This window comes from Aspergillus melleus (genome assembly GCF_016097325.1).
Source record: "Aspergillus melleus strain CBS 546.65 chromosome Unknown contig7, whole genome shotgun sequence".
Lineage (NCBI taxonomy): Eukaryota > Fungi > Ascomycota > Eurotiomycetes > Eurotiales > Aspergillaceae > Aspergillus > Aspergillus melleus.
Genome location: NW_025763376.1, coordinates 234,690 through 259,521, shown reverse-complemented (window position 1 = coordinate 259,521; position 24,832 = coordinate 234,690). Strand labels below are relative to the sequence as shown.

The following is a 24,832-nucleotide window of genomic DNA, read 5'->3' as shown; positions in this document are numbered from 1 at the left end:
ATACTCCATAGGGCATCCAACCCCACGGCACCTTGGCACTGGAGCTTCGAATTACATCACAGAGAAATTGGGAATACTGACGGCCATGATGTGCAGGTTAATCTTCGTCTCCATGACAAATCTACTGTTGATCTCCTCGTTGGTCAGTTTGATGAGTATGAGTCTAGAAGGGGTCCGTTCCGTCACTTCCGTGAATTTTCTCTGAATCCGGCGTGTTGATTAGTTCTCCTTAGGTCATGGCTCATGCCCGGGAAGAGTATCTCTTCCAGTCAGTAACCAACCGGTTCATGCTCGTCTCGTTTGGGGTCGGTCGTCTAACTGGTGTGGAAATAGGCTGTCCATTTACGTGCTTGAAAGCAGTAACTCCCGGCGACTAACCTATTTCATGCCTCCCTTGGTCAGTTGAGACCCTGGTTTGCACCGTTTGTTCTGCGCTTGGCAATTGACCACTGACTTTACTTCTCCCGCCGACAGAATCTCATTCCTCTTCTCTGTATCCGTCCTCTGCGGCTCTTTCTGTCTGCAGAGCGCATACGTCGAGTGCGTATCATCCTCCTCCGAGCCACCCATCTCCCCTTTGTTGCGTTGATCTCGGCCTATGAATCTAGCCGCCGCTATGTTGCTCGGCGAAATAGTCATTTCCCCCCGACCGCGACGGCACGAGGAGGTAGCCGACCTACATCCTCGATCCAGAGTGGTTTCGCTCTCTCCACGCACCGCGCCCCGCTCTATGCCTCCGCAACGGAGCGTTCTCTGGGCTCTGCGAGGCCCAGAGGCCGCACTAGTCCGGGTCAGCATCCCGAAGCGCGCGGGCTAGGCCCGGGGCAGGCCGGGCGTGTTGACATCGCGGATATGATCGACGAGGTGGAACGGTTGCGGACCCAGGTGGAGCGAGTGGCAGCTACGGTGGCCGTCCACCACCGGCGCCAATAAATGATCATTCATTATTGTCATTCGGGGAGAGAATGTTCGTTTTGGGGAACCTCGCGCAGGGCAGACGGACCACTGCCTCGAATGCTATGCACACGCACCTGCTGCATAGCCGGTGCCATAGCTAAAGATTTAGCGTGAGGACCGGTCCCTGACCAGTTCCCAAACGGGGAATCGTTCGAACTGAGCCCTGTTCGACAGAGGACTCGGGCGTGATTGCTTTTCCTAATTTTTCTTTTTTATTTCATTTTTCCTTTTTTGCTTTTCCGTTTGGATCCCAACTGATTTATCTTGGATCACATTTTTCGTATTCATGACATCGATATTCTCTGATTTATTTTATTTTCGCGTATGCACGACGGATTACCTTTCCTTTTTCTGGAATGTGGTGGTTGATAGGTGGGGAATTGATATAAGGTGATGATAAATAGACACGTACACAAATTAACGAGCAGGGGTTCGTCCCGATGGGGCAGGAGGACTTTTCCTGGTCAACTGTTTACTAAATGATCCAGATCGCTTGTTTCCCATCCTCCGGAGTACTGATTGGAATCAAAAGCATTGTTCATAGGGAGGGAAACGAATGGGTGACGGAGAGCCTATTCTGATTGTTGGTCTGCAATCTAGGGCTGTATACTCCGTATGTCCCTCCCCCCCTCTTTCTTCCATCGTCACATTTCTTCTTACCCCTCTCCCCTTTTTTTCTTCCCGGATCATGCGGCTGTGTTTGCCAATCAGACCAGGCGACACGCACTGCTCATTTGCCAAGCAAGGTACCAGACTGTCGGGTCCAGCCTTAACCACTTCGAGCGGAGGAAGAAGCAGAAAAAAAGAAGAAAAATCAATGTGCTGGTAACTCGTCCGGCCGGTGGTAATCGGGGGAACCAGGCGGTTCCAAAGTGGGAGAGAAGTCGCGGGTCCTCCAAGTGCCTCCAGTTGCATCCCATCCATACAATCCCTTCTGATGGACCACCCCCCCGGTGATTGATTGACTGTCCGAATTTCCCATTGACCAAGTACTAGGTACTGCTCCTCCTGCTGGGTGCTTTCCACCCACCCTGTCGGTGATTCTCTTTTCTTTTTCCTTGTTTTTGTTATTTTTAATCCCCTGTCACTGGGGCTTCCCTCGGGTCTCCCTCTGGGATTGCTGTTGGAATATTATTGTATTATTGCGGTTATTAATAAATCTCTCTCATATTTATTTTGACTTTTTTGATTTTCGTCTGATTATCTTATCCTATTCGATTCTATTTTCTTTTTCATTTCTTTTTTCAGTCGACTCGGGCAAATTCCATTAGGCCACAATGACGATGCTCAGTCTCTCTCTTCCCCCCCCCCCCCTCTTCTTCCATCCCTGTTCGACCCCGGTGCCGACGAAGACTTCTGACTTGACAGGCTGATGGACTGATAATTTGACCTGATCACACTCTTCCGGCGCTAAGTCATTGTGCATGCCGACTTTCTCTTTGTCGCGCCTATCTGGATACTGCAGAGATGGCCTGCAGTCAACCCGGTCCGGCCCTCACTCCAGCTAGACCTGCCACACCCCCCTTCACTCACCTTACTCATTCTGTGTTTCCCTCTTGCCCACCGCATTCATGCATCTGCTTTTCCTCAATTCTGCCTTGCCTGACCCAGGCGTCAAGGTTGCTGCTCGTCGCTCTCACTGTGCCAGCGCGGCGGCACCGTCCCCTCCAATTGTTATATGGCGTATTCTATCGATCCCATTTTCAGCCACGCTCCATGTTCGCCACTATTAATCCCTTCCAACGGTGCTTCTGTTGAGTCACTATCTTCATCTTTCTTCTTATAAACCCTCGTGGCTTCCTTAGGTCGTGGATATAGTTCGCTGCCTGCCTGTATTGGTTTCCCACGGGTGAGATTGAGAGAGAGAAAAAGTTCTCTTAGCTTGCGACAATAAGAACACCAGTCTGTCTTTTGCTATTTTGCTGTTGTTTATTTCTTTTCTTTTCTTGCATCTGGCTTTCATTTTATTTTTCTTATAACCGCGCTTCTTTCTCTTTATTTTCCTCTTTATTTATCGTTTTTCCGGGCTTATAAGTTCTCTCGTTTCGTTGCCTCTCGAGCCTCGCTTCCTCCCTCTCGTTTTCGCCGCTTGTGACACTAAAGGATGGACTGTACTTCTATGCCGTTTCCTTCCCCTCCCTCGCTCGTTCGGACCCTGTCGGATGATCCAATGATGCTGGATACCTCTCCAGCTTACTCGTCGACAATGCGGTCCGTTCATAATTATGTACCTCACTCTCAGCCCCCCGTGGGGTTGGGAATCTGCCACTGCGATATGGGCCCCTCTGCTGAGCAGTCGACGGTCTACACTTCCGAAACGTACCCATCACCGACAACCGACTGGTCTGATCAAATAATGCCTCCCGATACCATTATTAATGCCGCGCTGGACGTTGGCCCATTTTCTCCTGCGACAAAATACGAGCCTTTTGGCGGTTATCCGGATGTTTCAGCCTCGCCCCTCAGTTACTACGGTTCCCAGGCGTTGAGTGCCTCGCCAGAATACGGTGTTCCCATGGAAATTGCGGGACATCACGACATGATCCGGAGTCAGAGTTCAGGCATGTGGCCGAACGAAGTTTTCGATCCCTTTGACAGACCGTGCAAGATTAAGGAAGAGCACAACGAATGCTGGGACCAGGGCTTTCTTCCAACCGTCACCGATGACCCCACGACTTCGTTAGTGGCACCGATGCCGCAAACGATGACCAACAACGATATATCCTCTGATCACCAGCTGACTGGGAGCACCAGTGGCACACTCGTTGAGGTTGATCCGAAGGACGAACGTCTCCCGAAACGCGGCCAAAACTCAGTGACGCAGAGTCATCCATACGAGGTAATCTTGAAGTGGACCAAAAGTCGTGGCGAAACATCTAATAACGATCCCTCCAAGATCCCATCGGCTAGTGGTCTTGAGTGCACCACCTGTGGTACTCGCTTTACTCGACGCTCGAACTGCCGTGAGCACATGAAGAAACACGACCCATCCCGAAGGAAGATGTACCACTGCGAGACCTGCGAACGGCCTTTTGGAAGGCGGACTGACCTCAGAAGACACGTGGATAGTGTAAGTAACCTGTATCTACGGTCTAGGGACCGCCAGAGCTAACGGCAATGACAGATCCATCGTGGCATTCGAAAGTTCACCTGTGATTTATGTGATCAGAAGTTCAGTCGGCAAGACACGTTAACAAGGTATGTTAGGAATTTCGAATTGAAACTCTATTGGCACCCACGCTAAGTTCATATTCTATAATAGACACCGACCTGACTGCGAGAGACGAAAACGCAAAGCTGCGAAGGAAGCTAAACGCGAGAAAAAGGCCGACCCTGTGCCGCAATCCCCCTTGACGACAGACATTCATGAAATCAAGATGGAACGATTTACCCCAGAAATGTGATTTGACCTTCATGCTCTCACATCCGAACGAAACACTACAAATATGACATTAGAACCGCGACCAGCTTTATGCTGCGTTGATCGCAGATATGGTCCTCGGTGTTCAACGAATATGCTTTTTTCTTTTTTTTTCTTTTCCTGTGAATTTTATTTTGCGAGTTCAGTAACGGGCAGTGATGTATACCTTGATCGAAACTATTGTACATGATGGATGGGGGCGGCTTTTGTCATTTTCATTTTTATTTATATCTGCACTGTTTTGCGGTTGTGTTTTGGTTTTGCACATTTTGGACGAGTCGTTAGATCCCGCATTGAAGCGCTTGGGCGCTAATAGAAATTAGGCTTTAATGCATGGCTGGTCCATGCTCAGATCAACTTGGACCTTTGATGGGCTTCGGGCCTTTCAACATTTTGGAAATCTCTTCATTTTTTCTTATTATATGCTATTTAATTCGCCATGATCTTATTCTGTGCTAAATTTTTTTTTGTTACCACTCAGTACAGCAGGCCGCTCGCACAAGGCTACGCGACCTTGAAATACGCTACTGGCAGGTCCACACGGGACCATTGGAACGGCTAATCTCGACCAAAGGATGCCGATGCGGTTATTGCGGGATCTTCTTCTGGTCCAGCCCATTGACTTTCTCAGTTGCGCCCAGGCTTATTTTCCTATAAAGCCATGAACACAGACAGCCGCTTTCACAGATCGATCGGATAAGATCTTCGATACGAATAGGCGCATTCACATGATGCCTTGCATGCGATCACATTATAGAGAAGTATGGTCCAATACCTAAACGCCGCGGGTAGACTGACACGCCAGAAGTACTAGTCCCCCAAGTAGTGCTAATTGTGGAGCGGCCAGCTTTGCGCCTTCAAGGTTGAAACTTGAAAATCACTCTCTAACCGGTCGATTTAGCTTCCCTGCCACTGGTGACTGGGTAGATTGGATTGCACTGCCAGATGGTCATCTTCTTCAAGATGGCGAAGCTTATACTTACGCTCGAGCACAGGCACATGACATGCTTAAAATAGAGTCAGAAGACACTGGAGGGCTAGAGACTCGACCCCATGGTCTAACCTGGGCCCAGAATCGAACTATCACAAGCCGTACGGAGTACAAATTAGTACTCCGTACTCCATACACCCGCCGAGTCCACCACCCTAGTCAAAGAAGCCGGATCCCCGTCGAGTCGTCGACACTCCATTCCTTCTTTCCCATGGGTCTGGTCTTCCTCTCGCCCGCCGGGCCTTAACGGACTAGCTATGGAGTACCTATCTAACTAACTAGGACCTGGATTCCAATCCTCCTCAATATTTCGATCGGCGAAGACCGAAAGGATCGGTGCCGAGAGTCGAGTCGATAAGTCGAGTCGAGACAAGGAAAAACAGAAACAGAACCCTCGCACCGAACAGCGAAAACAGAAAGTACTATCGCGGTTCGTAGATCCTTTGTGCAATGGAGCGTTAATTGCATGCACTGTTGATCCTCTGCGAAAAGGGGGGGGTTTTTCATAGGTGGAATTATTCTGTCCTGGCGTTGCCGAGTCTCGTCACTGGCCTAGCTTGGTTGTTGGTTTCTCTTCACGCAGTCACCCGTTTCTCTCCTTCTTTTTGCAGTGCTTTTTTCTTCCCGTGTCTTGCTTCCTAGATTTCTTGGTTTTGGTCTCTTTTCTATTCCATGAATCTACGTTTCCCCCCTTTTTCTTGCTCTTATGTCATCTCTTTTAATGCTCCCAAAATTAGGGGTACCTTCTTTAGCGGCGGAACCCGCCGCCCGGATGTTGTTCAAACACCGCGGACAAAAATACTATTACCTACTCCGGTAGTGATGTGTAGGGCCAGCAGGACCCATCCAAGAGGATATGGATAATGGATCGGGTGGACAATTCAACAAGGCACAAGTACTACTTCCACCCGGAAGACCGAAGGAGCTATCCTCGGGCCTCACCCGAGCCGGAAAGATCAAGCGAATGTCTCGCTATTACATCCCAAGTCTACCTATAGCGCAGCAACTCCTCTCCTCTAACTAGGTACTGATTAAAAGTAATTACTTACTTCGTAGACTACTCTGCAACAGTCTCGTCGGCCGTCGCAAAGTCCACACCGACCAAGTACCATCTTTTCTTAATTTACTATTCATCTACTAGTTATTAGTGACCAGGGCCACTGACTCGCAGGACCCAAACCACTTACTCAATAACTAACACTATCTCATAAAGTGATTTCTAGCTCAATCGAATCCGTCCAGTAACCAGCAATGCTGCGTAGTGATAAATTAAACCAAAAACAACACAAATAAGAGTCCCTAATATGGGTCTGCTAGGTCTGTCTGTCTCATTTCCTCCCGCCCTGGTCTTTGTTTCTTACGGAACTCACCCGGTTGGTCTGGATTGTCTGACAGTAAACCTACCGTGCACGGGTGCCTACTGGAAATAGGGAGCTCAGATAGATACAACCCTTGCGAGAAGGCGTATAAGTGTTCAGTCAAGGCAGCACAACCAATGCCCTTCTAGAAAATGGGAGATATGGCGGTGTGATTTTGGAGATAAATAGAGACTCGGACTTGGCCAGTTTCTTTATCCCACACGCATCATTGAATCACAATGGAGGATCAGGCACAACATGTTCGGGAGCGTATCATAAACCACATCCCAGACACAGTTTCCAAACTCCTTGAACAACTTGATTCCCAACCAATCCGAATCCTGGGCGACACGCCCACCAGCTTACTCGACCCTGGCGATTATCTAGGATCTATAAGTCCATTCGTGTCGAAGGCTGAGTGCGCTATTCGCAATCGCCGTCCAGATCTCCAAACTCAGTTTCTCGCGATGAACGTATACCCCGGGAATCATGCCTTTTTTTCGTCCTTGACGTCAATAATGTCGACTACGTCTATGAGACTGCTCATACTGATACGACCCCGATCCCTATCTACGTTCTTCGGCTGTCGAAGAGGAAGATAAGCATCACTAGACAGCCACAGCTAGATGCTACAATTGCCGAGAGATTAAGAAAGATGCACAATGGGCACGGGGATGATCCTTTACCGTTGCTTGATGATTTCAATCAGACGGTGGAATATCATAGTCCGCGTAGTCTTCGGCGGTAGATCTGCAACTTTGTCTTGATCGCTCAATATTCATATCGAATTTCGACTCCCTTACCCCATCGGATGTCGGTTTTGTTGATTCGTGCCTACGTGGAATGGATTATGGAAGCTGCGGTGCTGAGGTCCACCGATCAATCACCTTGAGCTACATTTGCTCAGTCCTTTTCTGCTTTAGATCATCTGGTCCCTTGATTCGAGATTGATTGTTAGAACTCGCCTAAGGAGAGAGCGAGAGAGAAGGAGATATATAGACTGCAAGACTGAACCCCGAAGTGGCTAAGACTTTCACATCACAAATTTTTCATCCTGATAAAAGCCCCTCGCAAGCTGGGCGCACCAGATCATACCAGCCACCAGAGAAGAGATGGATACCCGGCGCGCAAGGGGTTTCGAGGATGCCAGGCGGCGAGTTATTTGAAGCAACTGTATTGTGTCAATACTTGGTCCGAATACAGCGCCGTGGTCGTCCACTCTCAAGTGCTTACTCGAGAATACATGTGATACGTATCTTTATAGAAACTATGAATGTCTTCTCTTGCATCATTTCTAACCCCACTCCCATTCTTTTAAAATGGGGATAGCTGAGCCACGTCCAGTTTCTGTCCAATTACGGAGTAGCAAAAATACAATCGAGTGACAGTATCTTGAATCACGGGGCATTGGTAGGTATTGCAGCAGCCATCTCTTTTCGTGGTTTCACTATTTCCCTCGCTGCCCTCCTTTTCAGCGTGGCCCTGATTTGACACAAGGATGTAGCTGCAGACCTCATGGTACGTTGTAAGGCAAGGCGAGACAATAGGTAAAAATACGGAAGTACGATGGCATCGTTGCGATGATTGGCACTTGCTTATTCCAAATCATGTCGGGCGGTCAATAGGGATGTGCATTTTATTAAAGTGAAATGTCCTAGGTAGGATCTGACGAAGATAGGAATGGAAGTGGACCTGTAGGTAGGTAGGGATGATGTACCCCTCATTTGGAATACTTCCTTGAAGAATTTAGTAATATCTGGTGGTGTTATAGCAATTAACGCGTCGAACTAGGTGCAGGCTGCAGGCAAAAATGACTAGGTAGGTACTTACTTACCTTGGAATGCTGTACGTGGGTGCTAACTGATAGAACAGGCTTCCAGGTTCTATCTGCAGGTTTCCATCTCTTTAACCAATCTGTCCTTCCACTTCCATGTTACGAAGTACTGGCTGTATCATCCCACAAGCAGCAGGAGATCCGGTGAAGTACAGTGAAACACCAAGAAACCCCCTCACTTGATCCTGGTCCTCAAGGCCGGGTGCAGGAGCGCATTGATGTGACGATGCAAGGTCGTTCCTTGGGGTGTTTCTTCGCTTACGCCAACATTCTATTGGATCGGTTCCTCTCTGGTGAGCCAGGTGCTTGCCTGCCTGCCTACCGTACCTACTACCTGCTAGTTGTGTACCTTACGGGCTGATTGTGAGTAGCCAAGTGACTTGGCTATATCATATGATCCAGTATAGCCCAGGACAGGGATGAGCATAAGCAAGCGCCTTGAAAGGAACTGAACATCCGAACCGAATACTTCAGCCTATTCTATTGGAAGGTATACTTCCCGGGCCAAGGTTGAAGCGGGAGATCCTCCGGTCTGATCACCACCTTTCAATTGTTGGATGGGAGGACGAGTTGGCTGAGAGTTTATATATAGTACCAAGTTGGAACTGTGCGTATGGCTCTGCCTCGGCTGCTTTTGAATATTCATGAGAAGGCTGAGGATTATGTAGGCTATACCCGGCAGGTTTAGGCTTGGGCTTAGCTAAGGTCTTAACGACTTGCCCTGGCTTACCTTCGGAAAATTTATGATCGCATGCATCGGTGGATGTGAGTGATCGTTTGTTGTCCAGGCCTTCCACAGCCTTGTTGGGTTACTGTTTCACACCTACACGACTGTTAACCCACCGGGCGGAGACCGAGAATGCGGGGTAGGTTGACTTGGTAGAAAAGACAGCAAGCAATCACAAGTGCTGTAGGAGATGCCGGGGGGTGGCGTTTCGGTGGATATAGTGGAAGTAAACCCCGAGTGTAAGTGTCTCGAAATTTGAGAATAGCTGCATTCCTGTGTTCCGACTTCCGACTTCCAACAATGTCTCGTGGATAGTGACATCAGAAGAGCAGGTTTTACCGAATGTCGACAGCGACAGTCAAGCAAGGAGAGACGAGGCGAGAGCAGAAGGAATGTTGACCCCCGCAATGGGGAGAAAACCCTCCGTTCTGCCACTCATCGCCGCCCGGCGTATCTCCCGAAAACAAAAAAGTCGAGATAAATAAGAAGGGGCCGACTTGCTTGCCGTCTAGTTCTTCCCCGCCTCCCTTCGATCGTTTTTCCCGATTGCCACCACAACATACACAACATGAGTGCTACCACCACGATTACCGCGCCGCCCCGCATCACCGCGGAAAACGTGGCCACTCTTTTCCCGGATGTCGATACCTCGCTGGCTCGCGAGGTCTTCCCCGCCGCCAGCGGGAACTCCGTGCGGGAGGGCGGCGAGTTGGCGGGATACGACGAGGAGCAGGTCCGGCTGATGGAGGAGGTGTGCATCGTTCTGGATGATGATGACAAGCCGATTGGGAGCGCCAGCAAGAAGACGTGTATGTTTTATCTTGAATTTTTGAACACGGACGGTCGGCGTTCTTGTTTCTTTCATTCGCTGACAATAGTTCTGCTACAGGCCACCTGATGCCCAACATCGACAAGGGCCTCCTGCACCGTGCCTTCTCCGTCTTCCTGTTCGACTCCAACAAGCGCCTGCTGCTCCAGCAGCGCGCCACCGAGAAGATCACCTTCCCCGACATGTGGACGAATACCTGCTGCTCTCACCCCCTGGGAATTCCCGGCGAGACCGGCGCCCAGCTGGACGCCGCGGTGCTGGGCGTGAAGCGGGCTGCGCAGCGCAAGCTGGAACAGGAGCTGGGAATCCAGCCCGAGCAGGTGCCGCTGGACAAGTTTGAGTACTTCACAAGGATTCATTACAAGGCCCCGAGCGATGGGAAGTGGGGAGAGCATGAAAGTACGTGACTCATATAATGTCAGGATTCTGGATATTGGGCCGCCCGCTGACTAGGCGTTCTATAGTCGATTATATCCTCTTCATCCAGGCCGACGTCGATCTGAACGAGAACCCCAACGAGGTCCGCGACACGAAGTACGTCTCGGCCGATGAACTGAAGGCTATGTTCGAGCAGCCAGGCCTCAAGTTCACGCCGTGGTTCAAGCTCATCTGCAACTCGATGCTGTTCGAGTGGTGGAGCCACCTGGGCACTGCCGCGTTGGACAAGTACAAGGGCGAGACGGAGATTCGCCGGATGTGAAATCGTATAATACGCATCCGTTCGCCATGAATATGTTGTGGAACGGTGGACGGTAGTCCATCGCATTGCTGACTGTTTATTTCTTGTTCTATTTTCGGGATATACCATGACAAGCCGGTTTAATATTTTATTTTATCACCTTCAACTTGAAGCTGAATTGAACAAATTGCATCATTATATCGCACGCTATCGCCGTTTTGTATATTCACCTTATAAGTATATGTACATTCGCAAGATCAAAACCTAGGATTGGTTCGAGGACTTCGCATCAGTCACCAAAAACAATATACAGCTGCCCAGGATCACCGCGCCCACCACCGTAAAAGTCATCTGCGTCTTCCACCCGCTCTGCACCAACGCCGCCCGCCGACTATATTTCCTCACCGTGCGCACGTAGTTCGCAAAACCGTTCAACAAGGCCGCGATGCTCAGCACCCAGAAGATAATGCCCAGGGGTAAAGCCATGCGTCGTTCGAGACCTGTCGGTTCGCCGTGGAAGTGGAACGAGATGATGATGGCCAGGGACACCACGCCCAGGTACATAGAGAGCCGGAGCCAGGAGAGAAAGGTTCGTTCGTTGGCGCAGTGGTCGCGGGCGTCGGAGGTGGCGTTTTCGAATAGTAGGGCGCCGAAGATGGGCCGCGTGAGGAAGATGTGTTGGTTGTCTTCGAGGTGGCTTTCCCGGTCTCCCGTTAGTTGGGACCTCTGTGAGTGAGAGCGTTCGTAGTACTCACTCGTTTACCATGACGGGTTTTGAGTTTGTCATGTTGATGAGGGGGTTGTAAGGTGGGCGCTCAGAGGACGACGCCTCGGATCCTTGGACGTCTGCCATGTTGATGGAGTGTTGACGATGAAGGGATAATATTCCTGATTTCGACGTCCTACCAAGACCATGGGGTCATGCTGCTGTTTGAGATGAGCGACGAGCAGCTCCGGGGCTGGTCGTCCTCTTTGTAGACCGCTGGATCGAGGAAGAGAAATGTCCGGCGTGGATGGAGGATCCGATGACTGGCCCACGTGACGGGTCTATGCTCGTTCGGGAATGATGTCATGTGTCTCCTGTCCCTCTCCCGTTGTGTACTGCATCGCGTTGTCTTTCTCTTCCTATTCTGTTCATTGAAGTCTGAAATCCATCCATCGTGTCTGGAACTCCAGTTCTTTGCGGAGTGGACACCGCAAGTCTTGAACTGATAGATTTGATCGACACCTCCACCCGAAGCAACAATGTCTTTGGATCCCACGGCTGCGCCCTTTGACGGTGGGGTCGCCAATTGCGGGGCGTCTGCCAGCGGCTGGCTGCTACTATTTGATCTTCATCATTGAAGAGCTATCCCCGTAGGGAATGGTCATTATTCCGTACCGTTTACACCGTTTCCTCGCTGACTACGTTTGCGTGCTTCAAGCTTGCAACTGATGCTCCGACAGCAGCAGCAAGGATATGCGGTATAACGCTGATATGGATCATCATGAGTCACCGACCAATGCGCTGTGGATCCCGCTTCTTTGTAGGGACCAAACAACTTTATTATTGTATCCTCTGGAAGGCAAATTTCTGTCGATTGTCTCCGAAGTCCGAGCCAAACTAACCCAAGCTAAACACTAAAAGTCAAGTTCCGCCCCCGCTTCGCGCCTTGCAGTCTGCTTACTTTTTTTTTCTTTTCCTTTCCGGCTGCTCTTCTCTCCGTCTTTCCGTCTCGCTCGTTTGCTCTGCATCTCTTGCGAGTCAAGTACTCCAAGGTTTCTCATTCTCTTGTATTTCGTCTAAACAAAGAGACATGCGGAGGTTTAGTGGCGGACTAAACCGTGACTAAATTCAATTAGATTCTCAGTTGATTGCTTCATTGACTCACTTCATTCTACTCATTCATAACCGTCATGGCCGGGGCCAAGAATGCGCGTTCGCTCAGCGCAACAGAGCAGCAGGCCCTACAGGGACAATTCCGGTCCAGCTCCCCTCTCGCAGAGACGGCAATTGCTCGGGACTTGGAGAATTATGCGGACGACGAAAGCTCCGCGCTAACTACCGACGACGATGCCTCCGAAACCTCTACCATCCGCGCGATGAACAGCCACACCGGCACGAACCCCCATTCCCTAGCTGGTTCGTACCAGCGGCCGAGCTTCTTCACCACCGTATCCCATGCGACGGTTGTGCCTCACCGCGCGGAGCATGAAGGCTTGACGCGGAGGGAGCGCGAGCAGGCCATTGAGGACGAGCGGGACCTTCTCAGCGATAACAATTTCGTGGGATCTGCTGGTCCGAGGAAGGAACGGCGAAGCCAGGATTCTGGAGTGAGGCCGGTGGAAACGACGTCTTTATTGGGTTCTCGACGGGGCAGTTCGCATCCGAATGTTGAGGATGCTGATGAGATCGATCGCAAGTGGGAGGAGGCGGTTATGGCCGGGTTGATTCATACAACGTGGAAACGGGAAGCGCAGGTCATTGGGAAGAATGCCGCGCCATTGGTGGTTACCTTTCTCTTGCAGTACTCTTTGACGGTGGCGAGTATCTTCACGCTGGGTCATCTGGGCAAGAAAGAACTGGGCGCGGTCAGCCTGGCCAGTATGACGGCGAACATCACCGGGTATGCGGTCTACCAGGGCCTCGCGACTAGTTTGGATACGCTGTGCGCCCAGGCCTACGGTTCTGGACGGAAGAAGCTGGTAGGTCTGCAGATGCAGAAGATGGTCTTTTTCCTCTGGGTCATATCTGTGCCGATCGTCGTTTTGTGGTTCTTTGGAGACCGGGTCCTTCTTCGGATTGTGCCGGAAACAGAAGTTGCACAGCTGGCCGGCCTCTATTTGAAGGTGGTTGCACTGGGCGCTCCGGGATATGCCTGCTTTGAGAGCGGGAAACGTTACGTGCAAGCGCAGGGCCTGTTCTCTGCGTCCCTTTACGTTTTGCTTATCTGCGCGCCTCTTAATGCGCTCATGAACTGGGTGTTCGTTTGGGTACGTACCACTGGCTTTGAAAGCTCTATCTACCGATCTGACAAGCTAACGAGCACTAGAAATTCGACTGGGGGTTTGTTGGTGCTCCCATTGCAGTAGCCATCACAGACAATCTCATGCCTCTTTTCTTGTTTCTTTACGTATATTTTGTCGCCGGTGGCGAATGCTGGAATGGGTTTACTTACAGAGCCTTTCGCAACTGGGGCCCGATGGTCCGACTTGCTCTGCCTGGTTTGATCATGGTCGAGGCGGAATGTCTTGCCTTTGAAATCCTGACGCTGGCGTCGTCGTACCTTGGCACAACTCCCCTGGCAGCGCAGTCGATTCTGTCTACGATCTCTAGCATTACCTTCCAGATTCCTTTCCCTCTCTCGATCTCCGGTAGCACACGGGTCGCGAATCTGATCGGAGCGACTCTGGTCGACGCCGCTAAAACGTCCGCCAAAGTGACCATGGTCGGTGCCGTGATCGTCGGTCTACTCAACATGCTCTTCCTTTCTTCCCTGCGCGACTACATCCCTCGGCTTTTCACGTCCGACGACGAAGTTGTCGAGCTCGTCGCACAGGTCCTTCCTCTTTGTGCCGCATTCCAACTTTTCGACGCTCTAGCCGCCAACTGCAACGGTATCCTCCGTGGAATTGGCCGGCAGGAAATCGGTGGCTACGTCCAGCTCTTCTGCTACTATGCCATCGCCATGCCAATCAGCTTCGGCACCACTTTCGCTCTCGGCTGGGGCCTGTTCGGTCTGTGGTCTGGCGTTGCTCTTGCTCTTCTCCTGGTGTCGATAATCGAGGCGATCTTCCTCCGTCAGACGAACTGGAACCGGTCAGTCGAGGACGCATTGGAACGAAATGCCGCGACCTAGACTCCCCTCTCTTTCTTGAATTTACATGCACACATATATATGATGATCAACGTGTAAAATCTCCCTGGTTGGCTTTTGTGGTTTCATTGCATGTTCGTTCGAAGAGATTGTACAAAAGTTCCCTATGAGGATTCCCCTTACGTGGTCATGATTATGTATAACGTTCTGTTTATGTGGACTAAAAGTCGTTTCCCTGATTATAACCACATGATTTGATACTCGCGTCTGGTTAAAATGAACATATCGTTATCCTTTTTGTTTTTCCATACCATGGTCATTCTGTAGAAGAATACATAGCTTCAAACTCGGAAAATTATAGACATACAAACCCCATGGTCTTGCAATTCCGTTTCATAGACTTAAAAAAACAAGTATAGTTGCTCTAACACATACATTAAAAATTGAATCATAAGTGATATCTTTTATCTCCAACCACATGCATAACGGGAAAGCCTCGCAACGATTTCATAGTAAACATACTCAACTCCACGAGAGGCCAGGAAAACGACAAAGAAAAAGTGAAGCCAGAAACTAGAAACTAGTAATCCAACAGCGCCCAAGTCTGCTCATCCACCGTCGGAAAGATCATACCCGCCGTCAACAGCTCGTCTCCGGCCCGCGCCACATCGGGCAACGGCAGACCCAACTTCGCCGCGATCATCTGGACATGCAAACCCTCGTTATTCTGCGGCTCCGTCTTCAGCAGATTATACACGCGTTTCGCGGCGGGCGTCATCGCAGGCAAAGCCCGGTTCCCAGCAGCGCCGTAATCATCAACGCCGCCCATCGAGGCATCTCCAGCGCCAGCGCCTCCAGCCGCATTACCACCAGCACCGCCAGGGGGGCCCCTCGTGAAGAACAAATGCACGGCAGCCGCCTCCAACAGATGGAAATGCAACTCATTAATATCCGTCACGGGACGGACCGAATGCGCGCCCACGAACCGCTTATTCCCGAACGCCTTCAACTTGCCGAAGATCTTCGCGTAGCCGTTCAACTCGACCTGGTCCTTTCCGGACTTCCCGGGGCCCTTGGCGCCGTCGTCCGTGTCCATGGTGTCGGCTGTCGTGGAGTCGATCCATTGCTTTGCTTCGATCTCGCCGGTGCCGTCGTCGATCTTGTATGTGACGTTTGTGCTCTGCGAGCTGATGTTGCGGACTTGGCCGATGAAGCAGAGGCTGGAGACGTCGGCGCCATCGATTTGGTAGTTTGCTTCTGGGTAGGGTTGGGAGGCGTCGAGGGCTTGTTTGACGGTAATGGGGCGGAGGGTGTTGTTGTTGAAGTCGCCCTGAGGCGGGAGAGGTTAGCAGAGGGAGGGGGAGGAGGTGATGGGATAATGAGGCCTTACCTTTCCACCTGCTGGGCTGTTCATCTCGCCGGGCATGAAGCCGCCACCACCGCCTCCGCCGGAGCCGTATTGCGAGTTGCCGTAGCTGTTGTAGTTATCTGGATGGAGGGGATAGGTATTAGCGATGAGGTACGCGAGGAACTGGAATATCTGCCAAAAGGTTGATGAGGAGGAGGTAGAAGGGGAAGAAGTGATTACCCATTTTGGTTTATGAAAGTATAGGTAGCACTTTGTGTGTGTGCTGGTGTATCCGGTACAAATGAATGCAGAACGGTGAAAAAGAAGGCAGACAAGCAGTGAACATCAATCATTATCCATTTTACCGCTTCGGGACGTGTTGGACGCGTCGCGGGGGACCTGTGTGTTTGCCATGTTTGCATTCCTGGACCGGGAGCTCGGCCTCAACTTGATCCGTTATCCTTCACCGCCTTGGGAACTTTTTTTTTTCTCGGTCAAAAAAAAGTTCGAGGCCAAGCCGAAGAGGAAAACAATAACTTCCAGATCAGTTCGATTTTTCGACTGATTGTCAATTTCAGTCATTATGCCTGCCCGACGAGCGGCGTCTCCGGCGATGTCGGAGAATGAATTCGACATCACGAATGCCTTGTTCCAGAATGATAGCGATTCCGACAACGAGCAACAGTCTGCGAAAGCCTCCAAGCGGCCGAAGCCCACTCCGGCGCAGGACCTGGATTTTCTCGGGGGAGCAGGAGCTGCCGGCGACGATGACGAGGATAGCGACGAGGCGTTTATCGCGGAAAAGCAGGCGTCTGCAAACCGGAAGGGATCGAATCTCAAGGGTCGCACGGTGAAGAAGGGTGGTGGATTTCAGGCCATGGGGTTGAATGCGAATCTGCTGAAGGCGATCACTCGGAAGGGTTTCTCGGTGCCGACGCCGATTCAGCGGAAGACCATCCCTGTGATCATGGACGACCAGGACGTCGTCGGTATGGCTCGAACGGGATCCGGAAAGACTGCTGCGTTCGTGATTCCGATGATCGAAAAGTTGAAGGCGCACAGCACTAAGATCGGATCGCGAGGATTGATTATGTCGCCGTCCCGTGAGCTGGCGTTGCAGACGCTGAAGGTCGTCAAGGAGCTGAGCAAGGGAACCGATCTGAAGTGTGTTCTTCTGGTCGGTGGTGATAGTTTGGAGGAACAGTTCGGGATGATGGCCGGCAACCCTGATATCGTGATCGCGACCCCCGGACGTTTCTTGCATTTGAAGGTGGAGATGGATCTCGACTTGTCCAGTGTCCGTTACGTGGTGTTCGATGAGGCCGACCGACTGTTCGAGATGGGTTTCGCTGCGCAGTTGACCGAAATTTTACACGGTCTGCCTCACAATCGCCAGACGCTACTGTTCTCTGCTACGCTGCCTAAGTCACTTGTGGAATTCGCCCGAGCTGGTTTGCAGGAACCTACTCTGATCCGTTTGGATACCGAGAGCAAGATCTCTCCCGATCTTCAGAACGTTTTCTTCTCCGTGAAGTCTGCGGACAAGGAAGGAGCTTTGCTTTACATCCTTCATGATGTTATTAAAATGCCCGTGGGCCCCACTGGCGTGGCCGAGAAGGTCTACGACGAGACGCTCGATCCGAAGAACAAGAATTTCAAGAAGCGAAAGCGTCCAGACTCTGGAAAGAACATCTACAAAGAGTCCCCGACAAAGCACTCGACCATCATCTTCGCGGCGACGAAACATCATGTAGACTTCTTGTACGGCCTTCTACGCGAGGCTGGATTCGCCACATCTTACGCCTACGGTTCCCTCGACCAGACTGCTCGAAAGATCCAAGTGCAGAACTTCCGCACGGGTGTCTCCAACATCCTGGTTGTGACCGATGTCGCAGCTCGAGGTATCGATATTCCTATTCTTGCCAACGTGATCAATTACGATTTCCCCTCCCAGCCTAAGATCTTCGTCCATCGTGTTGGGCGAACGGCTCGTGCCGGGCAGAAGGGTTGGAGTTACAGTCTTGTTCGCGACGCGGACGCGCCTTATTTGCTCGACCTGCAGCTCTTCCTCGGACGACGGTTGGTCGTTGGCCGTGAACACGGCAACCAGGTCAACTTTGCCGAGGACGTGGTGGTCGGCAGCATTCCCCGAGACGGTCTGTCGCAACGCTGCGAGTGGGTCACCAGAGTGTTGGATGACGATGCGGACGTCGCAGCGCAGCGGGTAGTGGCCACCAAGGGAGAGAAACTTTACATGCGAACTCGCAACGCCGCGTCGCTCGAAAGTGCCAAGCGGGCGAAGCAGGTTGTGTCCTCCGAGGGCTGGTCCCATCTCCACCCCCTCTTCAACGAACCGGAAAATAACATGGAAGCGGAGCGCGAGAAGATGCTGGCGGTCATCGGAGGCTTCCGACCGCAGGAAACGATCTTCGAGGTGAACAGCCGACGCAACGGAAAGCACGAGAGCGAGGAAGCCATCGACACGATCAAGCGGGTCCGTACGACGCTTGATGCGAAGAAAAAGAACAAATCGCAGGCCGATGGACAGTCGGAATTTGTGGAAGAGGCTGCAACGGCTGGTGCCAACGAGGCTGGAACGAACGACGACGATAAGCAGGCTGGCGGTGCTGCTGTTTCCGACGGAGAAAACGACGAGGACGAAGGCCAGGGCCCGGCTGACAACATGTCCCTGGCATCCGAGTCCGATCTCGAAGTGACATTCTCGTCCTATTCGCAACCCAACAAGACGAAGAAGGACACGACGGCCTCCTTCCAAAACCCGGAATATTTCATGTCCTACATGCCCAACAGCACCAACTTGGCCGAAGATCGCGCCTACGGTGTACACACCGGCACCAACGTCAACTTCACGCAGGCCTCCCGCGGTGCGACCATGGACCTGCTCGGCGACGAAGGTGGCAAGAATTTCGCCGAACCTCGCACGCAGGTGCGCTGGGACAAGCGACACAAGAAGTACGTGTCACGGCAAAACGACGAGGACGGATCCAAGGGCACGCACTTGGTTCGCGGCGAGAGTGGCGCCAAAATCGCGGCCAGTTTCCGCAGCGGTCGATTCGACGCCTGGAAGAAGGGCAAGCGACTCGGCCGCATGCCGCGGGTGGGTGAAGCAGAGGCCCCCGGCATGGGCGCCGACCTGCACAACCAGATGCACGGCCGACGCTTCAAGCACAAGAAGGAGCAGGCTCCCAAGCGGGCGGACCCTCTGCGTGCGGATTACGGCAAGATGAAGAAGAAGGGCGACGCCGCGCGGGAGCGCCATCTCTCGAAGGCTGGTGGTGCGGCGTCCAGCGGCAAGAGCGAGATCAAGAATACCGACGACATCCGGATAGCGCGGAAGCAGAAGCAGAAGCGCAGAGAGAAGAATGCCCGGCCGTCGAGGAAGAGGAACTAGACAGACCAATGGACAATGGTCTCTGCGTTGATGTGGGGAGACCTCTAGGTTTTAATGTATATATTGATACCATTCTGTTTTACGAGACCGAGCAAATAGATGCTCTGTGGAAATATCTTCAAAAGTTCAACTCCATCCCGAGATGCATCCTGCCACCTCCAACAAAGACCCTATTAAAACCACCATCCAGTCTAAACAAACCATACCAGTAACTAAACGTAAACATTAGCATAAACAAACAAACAACAATTTCTCCCAAGAGCCGCCAACCAACCAGCCAAGCAGCCAAGAACCAGAACCAACCGGTACATTTCCAGACCGCCATAAGCAAGACAAGAAAGGAAATAAACCCAAAAAAAGCAAAGAAAATAACAGTCAACACACACACAGGAGGATCCAGAACCCAGAAATAAAATTCTGTAAATAAAAACAAGACCTTAAACCAAAGAAAGAAAACAATAAGGCCCCCATATGTACAGTTTGCATGCATGCACTACGCATACATGACATCGATATCGATATGGATACCCAATCCAATTCTCCGCCACAACGGAGATCAACTAAGAAAACTAACTCACCTTACATGGACATGGGTCGTGGATGGGTACGTTAACTTAGTACGGAGTGCGGATACCATGTAGGTCACTACATACAGTAGGAAGGAAGGCTAGGAAGGAAGGATTGTTAGTCCAGGCCACCAGGGAGATCCAGATCCACCTCACCGCCAAAGTAAGAATCTGGGACGCATCGGATTCAATAAAAGACATGTCACATTTGCGCATCACATCGTATCACATTTCTGTCCTGTTTGGGGTTAGTAGGCTTAGGGATGGGATTGTGGCTACTTCGTTAGTTACCTAGGTGGGATTAGTTAGTTAGCTTGGAATTGGGAGGGAAAATAATGTACATAGAAACAAGGTAAATAGCGATTATGTACATACGCTGTGATGGATGTAAAGAAGCCAATTCACCGACACCATAACAGAACAAGTTCTTCTCTCAAACCCATAGAGGAACAAAGAATCAAAAAACTTAGACAATAGGGCATGGAATGACACTGTGATACTGCCAGCTAAGACTATCAAAAAACTAGTTAGACACTCGGAAGAGTAAACTCACCTGCAGATTCTTGGCTCCGAAACAGCCCGAGACTATTGGGTGTGCGGACAGGAAAAATGTGATTTGGTGTGGGATGTGGATTCTGTCGTTGGTTTTCTTGGTCAATAACAGATAAAGGTTAGTCTTATCACGTACAGCATGTATAATGTATGTACCTCTATACTTATGTGCATACTGACTGATTCACTAGGCCTTGGTAGTTAGACTTGATGGTTGGTTATTAAGCTGCACTGTGCGTTTCCAATACATGCCTTAGTTATCTTGTAGCCGGGTTGGGTTAGGGTGTTAATAATGATGGGATTCACGTGCTGGGCATTGCAAGAGTGTCTGGGTCATTTTTGTAGGAATATAGGTTTATTAAAGGATTTAGTATTGTGTGTGATGAAAGAATTTCCTATGCCGAAATACTGTCGCCCTAATCACAAACCAGAGCCCTACATAGATGATCAACGGAGCCAGAGTCCACCTCATTCTTTACCCACTCAACCTAACGACAGATGTAGGATTAAGTTGCATAAGTCGGAGAGGATCGGGATCGACGACATGGGTTTTTACTTAGCATTCTGCGAGCGTATGCATTCGATGGAAGTTATGAGTTGCTAGCTACATACTGACACACGTCTGAAAGACTAACCACCGAGAACCACACTCACTCGTTCCAGCTGTCCTGTCCAGTTCTAATAGTTCTAGGTAGTAAGCATATTCCAGGTATAATGTCGCCGTAGACTTCAAGTTAAGTCTAGTTACAGGCAGGTCGTACCAAGTATGGTAGGAAAGCAGGGGACATGCTCCACAGCTGGGAATACAACAAACATCCGTTAAAAGATTTATTGATTCCTATGTACTTGATTAGTTAGTTGGTGGAAGCGAGTGACTACACTACTGTAAGTGACTTGATAGCTGACCACTGCTACTCTCTTGGCGCTTTTGATCCGTTTCCCTTTCCCCTTATAGAGTATATACCTGCCTACTCTATGTCAGCAGGTAGGTACATATCCGACAGATACTGGTGAATGCGAGAACTAGTCAAAGTACTATTCCTGCTGTAGGGGAGTTGGCTAGATATTGCCATTTCTTTGGATACCTGAACAGGCCGATAAAGAATCCGTATGTACGGAGTAACTCGCTATGGGGAAAAAGGATATCTCTCCCGGGACAATGCCGGCACAATATCTTTTTGTCTTGTTCCTTCGGGATAATATAGGACATATCTCGTCAATTATTGAGTAACCCCCTTCCATCCGAGAGCCCGGGTATCGTTCCGCGACGAAAGGGGGTTTTTCTTTCATTATTTTCCCATTGCGGTCCGATCCGAGGGAATTATTGATTTTATTTATATGTTCCTTGTCATTCTTTCTATCTCCACAGCAGTGTTCGACTGAGTCGAGATATTCGCGAAGGAGTTAGAAATGAAGGAAGAGAGAAAGAAAGGTCACTCATAATAGGCGAGAAGGTCTTTATTGTCGACTTGCAGAAACCTTGATACTGGTCACATCCTCACCGACACTCCCGCGAACTCACTTCGTCTCAACCTCAACGTCAACCCCGAAGAATAGAAGGATTCTAACGCAGATGACGGATCATTCGCTCATCCCTTGTTGATGGAGGTGCTCAACGGCTCTTTCTGATTTTTTGTTTTTTGTTTTTTTGTTCTTATTTTCTGGATAATCCGGTCATTTGCCCAAGGATCACCAACCGCCTACGCCTACATACATTGCCCTGCACATACAGAACGAACAACCGGTCGATCTGGTTCGCTCACAAGGCCGCGTCGGCCGAGTCCCATGAACCCAGTCTTTTACTTTATGGAATTAACTTAGTTGAGTTATTTTTCCTTCCCCTCCTCTTGCGATTTCGACGCGCCACCCTCGCGTAAGCAGTCGTGGTAAGCAGGCAGGAAGACAAGCCAGTCAGTCCTTGCTCTGGCTTCCCGATTCCATAGGAAACTATTGGCAGGGGGTCCGCTTGGCCCTATCGTCGCTGCAACTGCAAGAACCGGCATCTCCCAACCTTCTGGGTCGTCACGAGGAAGACCCGAAGACCGAAGATGTACGGTCAATACTCAATATGCACCGCTAATATGCCACAGGTCGGATATCCAGAGTCTAGATCAGGATGGGTAAGTGGTCGAAAGTAAGGGAAAAAAAATCATTGATGGGTGGTGACCCAGCGCGATCTTCCCTGTTTTCTTTTCTTTTATTTTCTTTTCTTCTTTACTCGTTATTGCCCATATCCCCCCACCCGACAGACAGGTATCAATTCCCGTCCGAGGAGAAAAGAAGTCCGGGTCAGGATCATCGGATATCCATGTCAGCGCATTCGAGGATCGTGCAAAATCATCGTCCGCTGGCGACGAGGCAGTCTGCGGCCATTGGTCGTTTTCTTCCGACTTGGTCGTCATGCGAGATGAACGGACAGGAAATGGCCTCTTCGTTCTGGCATCTGGCGCCGGCGGAGTTTCCTATCAGAGCGTGCGCCCAATCGTTCTGATTCTTGGATCCTCGTCTATCCCGGCTTACGTGGAATGCCACCTGGATCGGTGTATGTTGAGTTTAGGCAGTCGCGACGCAAGACCAATGTGCTGGAGGGTGCATGTCTGGAGAATTAGCAGCGTATCATGTCTGGACAAACTTAGCAATGTTCCTCGTGATGGCATTGTGTTTTCGAGACTTGTCTTTTTTTCTTCTTTGCTTGCTCGGTTTGAAAGAAAAACGTAGAGTAAATTTGCAAAACCGTGTCGAGAACTCAGTCAAGATGTAATTATCGGTTCCCAATAAGCTTTGGGCCATATGAGTTGGCTATACGGAATATCATAACAATAGACAAGTATAAGAAAAAATTCAAACACTTGAGGGGTCATATCGTCGTTGCCAATTCCTCACCGGAGACAAGTATTCCGAGTATCCAATGGCCAAGAAGCAATAGTTCTTTACCATAGTAGACAAGAAAGCGATGGATACGTCCGGTGGAATAGGGGCAGAAAAGGGATGGACATACCACGATAGACACCCTCTACCGACATCCAGACTCGTTATGGATGGTCAGACTCCAATTTCACATGGGTCCGACATCTTTCCTATCTCGCCTGTCCGCACCGCTGTACTCCGTATACATCACAGGGACCTTCAGGGTCATAGTCGGGAGGACCCTTTCGGAAGATTATCTCGTGTCGCCCACGCACTTGGGACTGGGACGTACCGCGTCAAGTGCCACGGGAAAAGCGGGTGTGTTAGGAAATGGGGGTGATACTTTCTCATTCCGCCATGGCCGGCGAATTTCCTGGTGTCTCCTAGAGTCTAATGAAAAAAATTTCATTTATTTTTGGCTGCTTGTTTCCGGCCTCACCCGTCGAGGAGAATATTGACAATCAGGGGAATTTGACGGGGAAAAAGCACAGACTGCAGACCGGCCAGGATCAGGGCTAGAAGTGGAAGAGAGAGACAGAGGAATTGTCCGCCGGGATTCACATCGGCTGCAAATGGCATGATCGAGGGAATTAAAACCAGTCGACAAGGAAATCAATAGTCTATAGTCGATACTCCATAGTGAGGATGAAACTGATAGTCGGCTTGAGCCTCGCCGGGAGGTGACAAATACCGTCGCCCAATTAATTATCTTTTCTCCACCGGGTTCTGGCCCGGGCACGGGACCACTAACCCCTTCAGAGACTAGCGCGGATCAGCCGGGGTCACGGGGCCGCCGGTTCGCGTCGTCCGTCTTTTCGTGTCTCCTTCTTCACTTTCTTCTTCATGTCTTTCGTCAAGGGACCCCGTGTGTTCGGGTGACACCGCAGCCCATGTTATGTTGACTGACTGTCCTCAGGTGGTATGGTATTACCCTGCACGCCTTTCTTTTTTTCTTCCTCCATCCTTCAATCCCTATCTGCATTCGACATCATCAGTCCCTGACTCAGGGTCTTGGCCTTTCCTGGGCGGGAAAAAGGAGCCCAGAGACGGAGCTAATGGGCTTCCTGGACCCAGTGGCTCGAACTATTGGCCCTCGACGGCCCCTAAGAGGCAGATCGTGCTGATATCTTCCGCTCCGGCCTGCATGAACCGCTTACTTTGGCTTAGGACTAGGAGCAAGAAGTAAGAACAAACCACCCTCTTTTTCTTCTTGCCTTTCTCTCCCTTTAGGGCCCGACGAAGACCAAAGTAGATCATCTGGACCCCTTGCTGCTGCTACTGCCCCCGCGTTCCACAATTCATTGGGCTCTCTCCAATTTCCTTTTCCTTATGCATCTCTTCCACGTTGAAGGCCGAGAAACTGACTACGACGCGACGATTACGGGCTTGTCGCGGTTTGTTGGTCCATTTCTTAGTGGTTGTCTTGTCTTGATTCTCGGGTTTCCATTTCAATT

General features: G+C 50.6%; 7 protein-coding genes across 7 annotated transcripts; 5 read left to right on the top strand and 2 right to left on the bottom strand.

Annotated features, from left to right (window-relative positions):
• Positions 1-236: 236 nt before the first annotated feature.
• Positions 237-933, top strand: LDX57_011052 (uncharacterized protein; the record flags this gene model as incomplete). The annotated part of the gene is made up of 3 exons (XM_046092798.1): positions 237-268; positions 334-397; positions 475-933. 3 exons carry the CDS (start codon positions 237-239, stop codon positions 931-933), a joined length of 555 nt encoding a protein of 184 aa, XP_045948776.1.
• A 2,053-nt stretch (positions 934-2,986) lies between these two features.
• Positions 2,987-4,817, top strand: LDX57_011051 (putative C2H2 finger domain protein (Ezf)). The gene is made up of 3 exons (XM_046092797.1): positions 2,987-4,027; positions 4,082-4,155; positions 4,220-4,817. The coding sequence occupies exons 1-3, from the start codon at positions 3,062-3,064 to the stop codon at positions 4,359-4,361; spliced, it is 1,182 nt and encodes a 393-aa protein (XP_045948775.1). The 5' UTR covers positions 2,987-3,061; the 3' UTR covers positions 4,362-4,817.
• Positions 4,818-9,856: 5,039 nt separating this feature from the next.
• Positions 9,857-10,817, top strand: idi1 (isopentenyl-diphosphate delta-isomerase IDI1; the record flags this gene model as incomplete). Its single annotated transcript, XM_046092796.1, has 3 exons — positions 9,857-10,097; positions 10,178-10,516; positions 10,582-10,817. 3 exons carry the CDS (start codon positions 9,857-9,859, stop codon positions 10,815-10,817), a joined length of 816 nt encoding a protein of 271 aa, XP_045948774.1.
• Positions 10,818-11,060: 243 nt separating this feature from the next.
• Positions 11,061-11,649, bottom strand: LDX57_011049 (DUF202 domain-containing protein; the record flags this gene model as incomplete). The annotated part of the gene is made up of 2 exons (XM_046092795.1): positions 11,061-11,493; positions 11,552-11,649. The coding sequence occupies 2 exons, from the start codon at positions 11,647-11,649 to the stop codon at positions 11,061-11,063; spliced, it is 531 nt and encodes a 176-aa protein (XP_045948773.1).
• Positions 11,650-11,778: 129 nt separating this feature from the next.
• LDX57_011048 (MATE family efflux transporter) lies at positions 11,779-14,971 on the top strand. Its single transcript, XM_046092794.1, has 2 exons — positions 11,779-13,769; positions 13,829-14,971. Exons 1-2 carry the CDS (start codon positions 12,693-12,695, stop codon positions 14,633-14,635), a joined length of 1,884 nt encoding a protein of 627 aa, XP_045948772.1. The 5' UTR covers positions 11,779-12,692; the 3' UTR covers positions 14,636-14,971.
• Positions 14,972-15,173: 202 nt separating this feature from the next.
• Positions 15,174-16,185, bottom strand: ssb2 (putative replication factor-a protein; the record flags this gene model as incomplete). Its single annotated transcript, XM_046092793.1, has 3 exons — positions 15,174-15,923; positions 15,984-16,081; positions 16,182-16,185. 3 exons carry the CDS (start codon positions 16,183-16,185, stop codon positions 15,174-15,176), a joined length of 852 nt encoding a protein of 283 aa, XP_045948771.1.
• Positions 16,186-16,524: 339 nt separating this feature from the next.
• DBP10 (ATP-dependent RNA helicase DBP10) lies at positions 16,525-19,353 on the top strand (the record flags this gene model as incomplete). The annotated part of the gene is made up of 1 exon (XM_046092792.1): positions 16,525-19,353. The coding sequence occupies one exon, from the start codon at positions 16,525-16,527 to the stop codon at positions 19,351-19,353; it is 2,829 nt and encodes a 942-aa protein (XP_045948770.1).
• Positions 19,354-24,832: the final 5,479 nt, after the last annotated feature.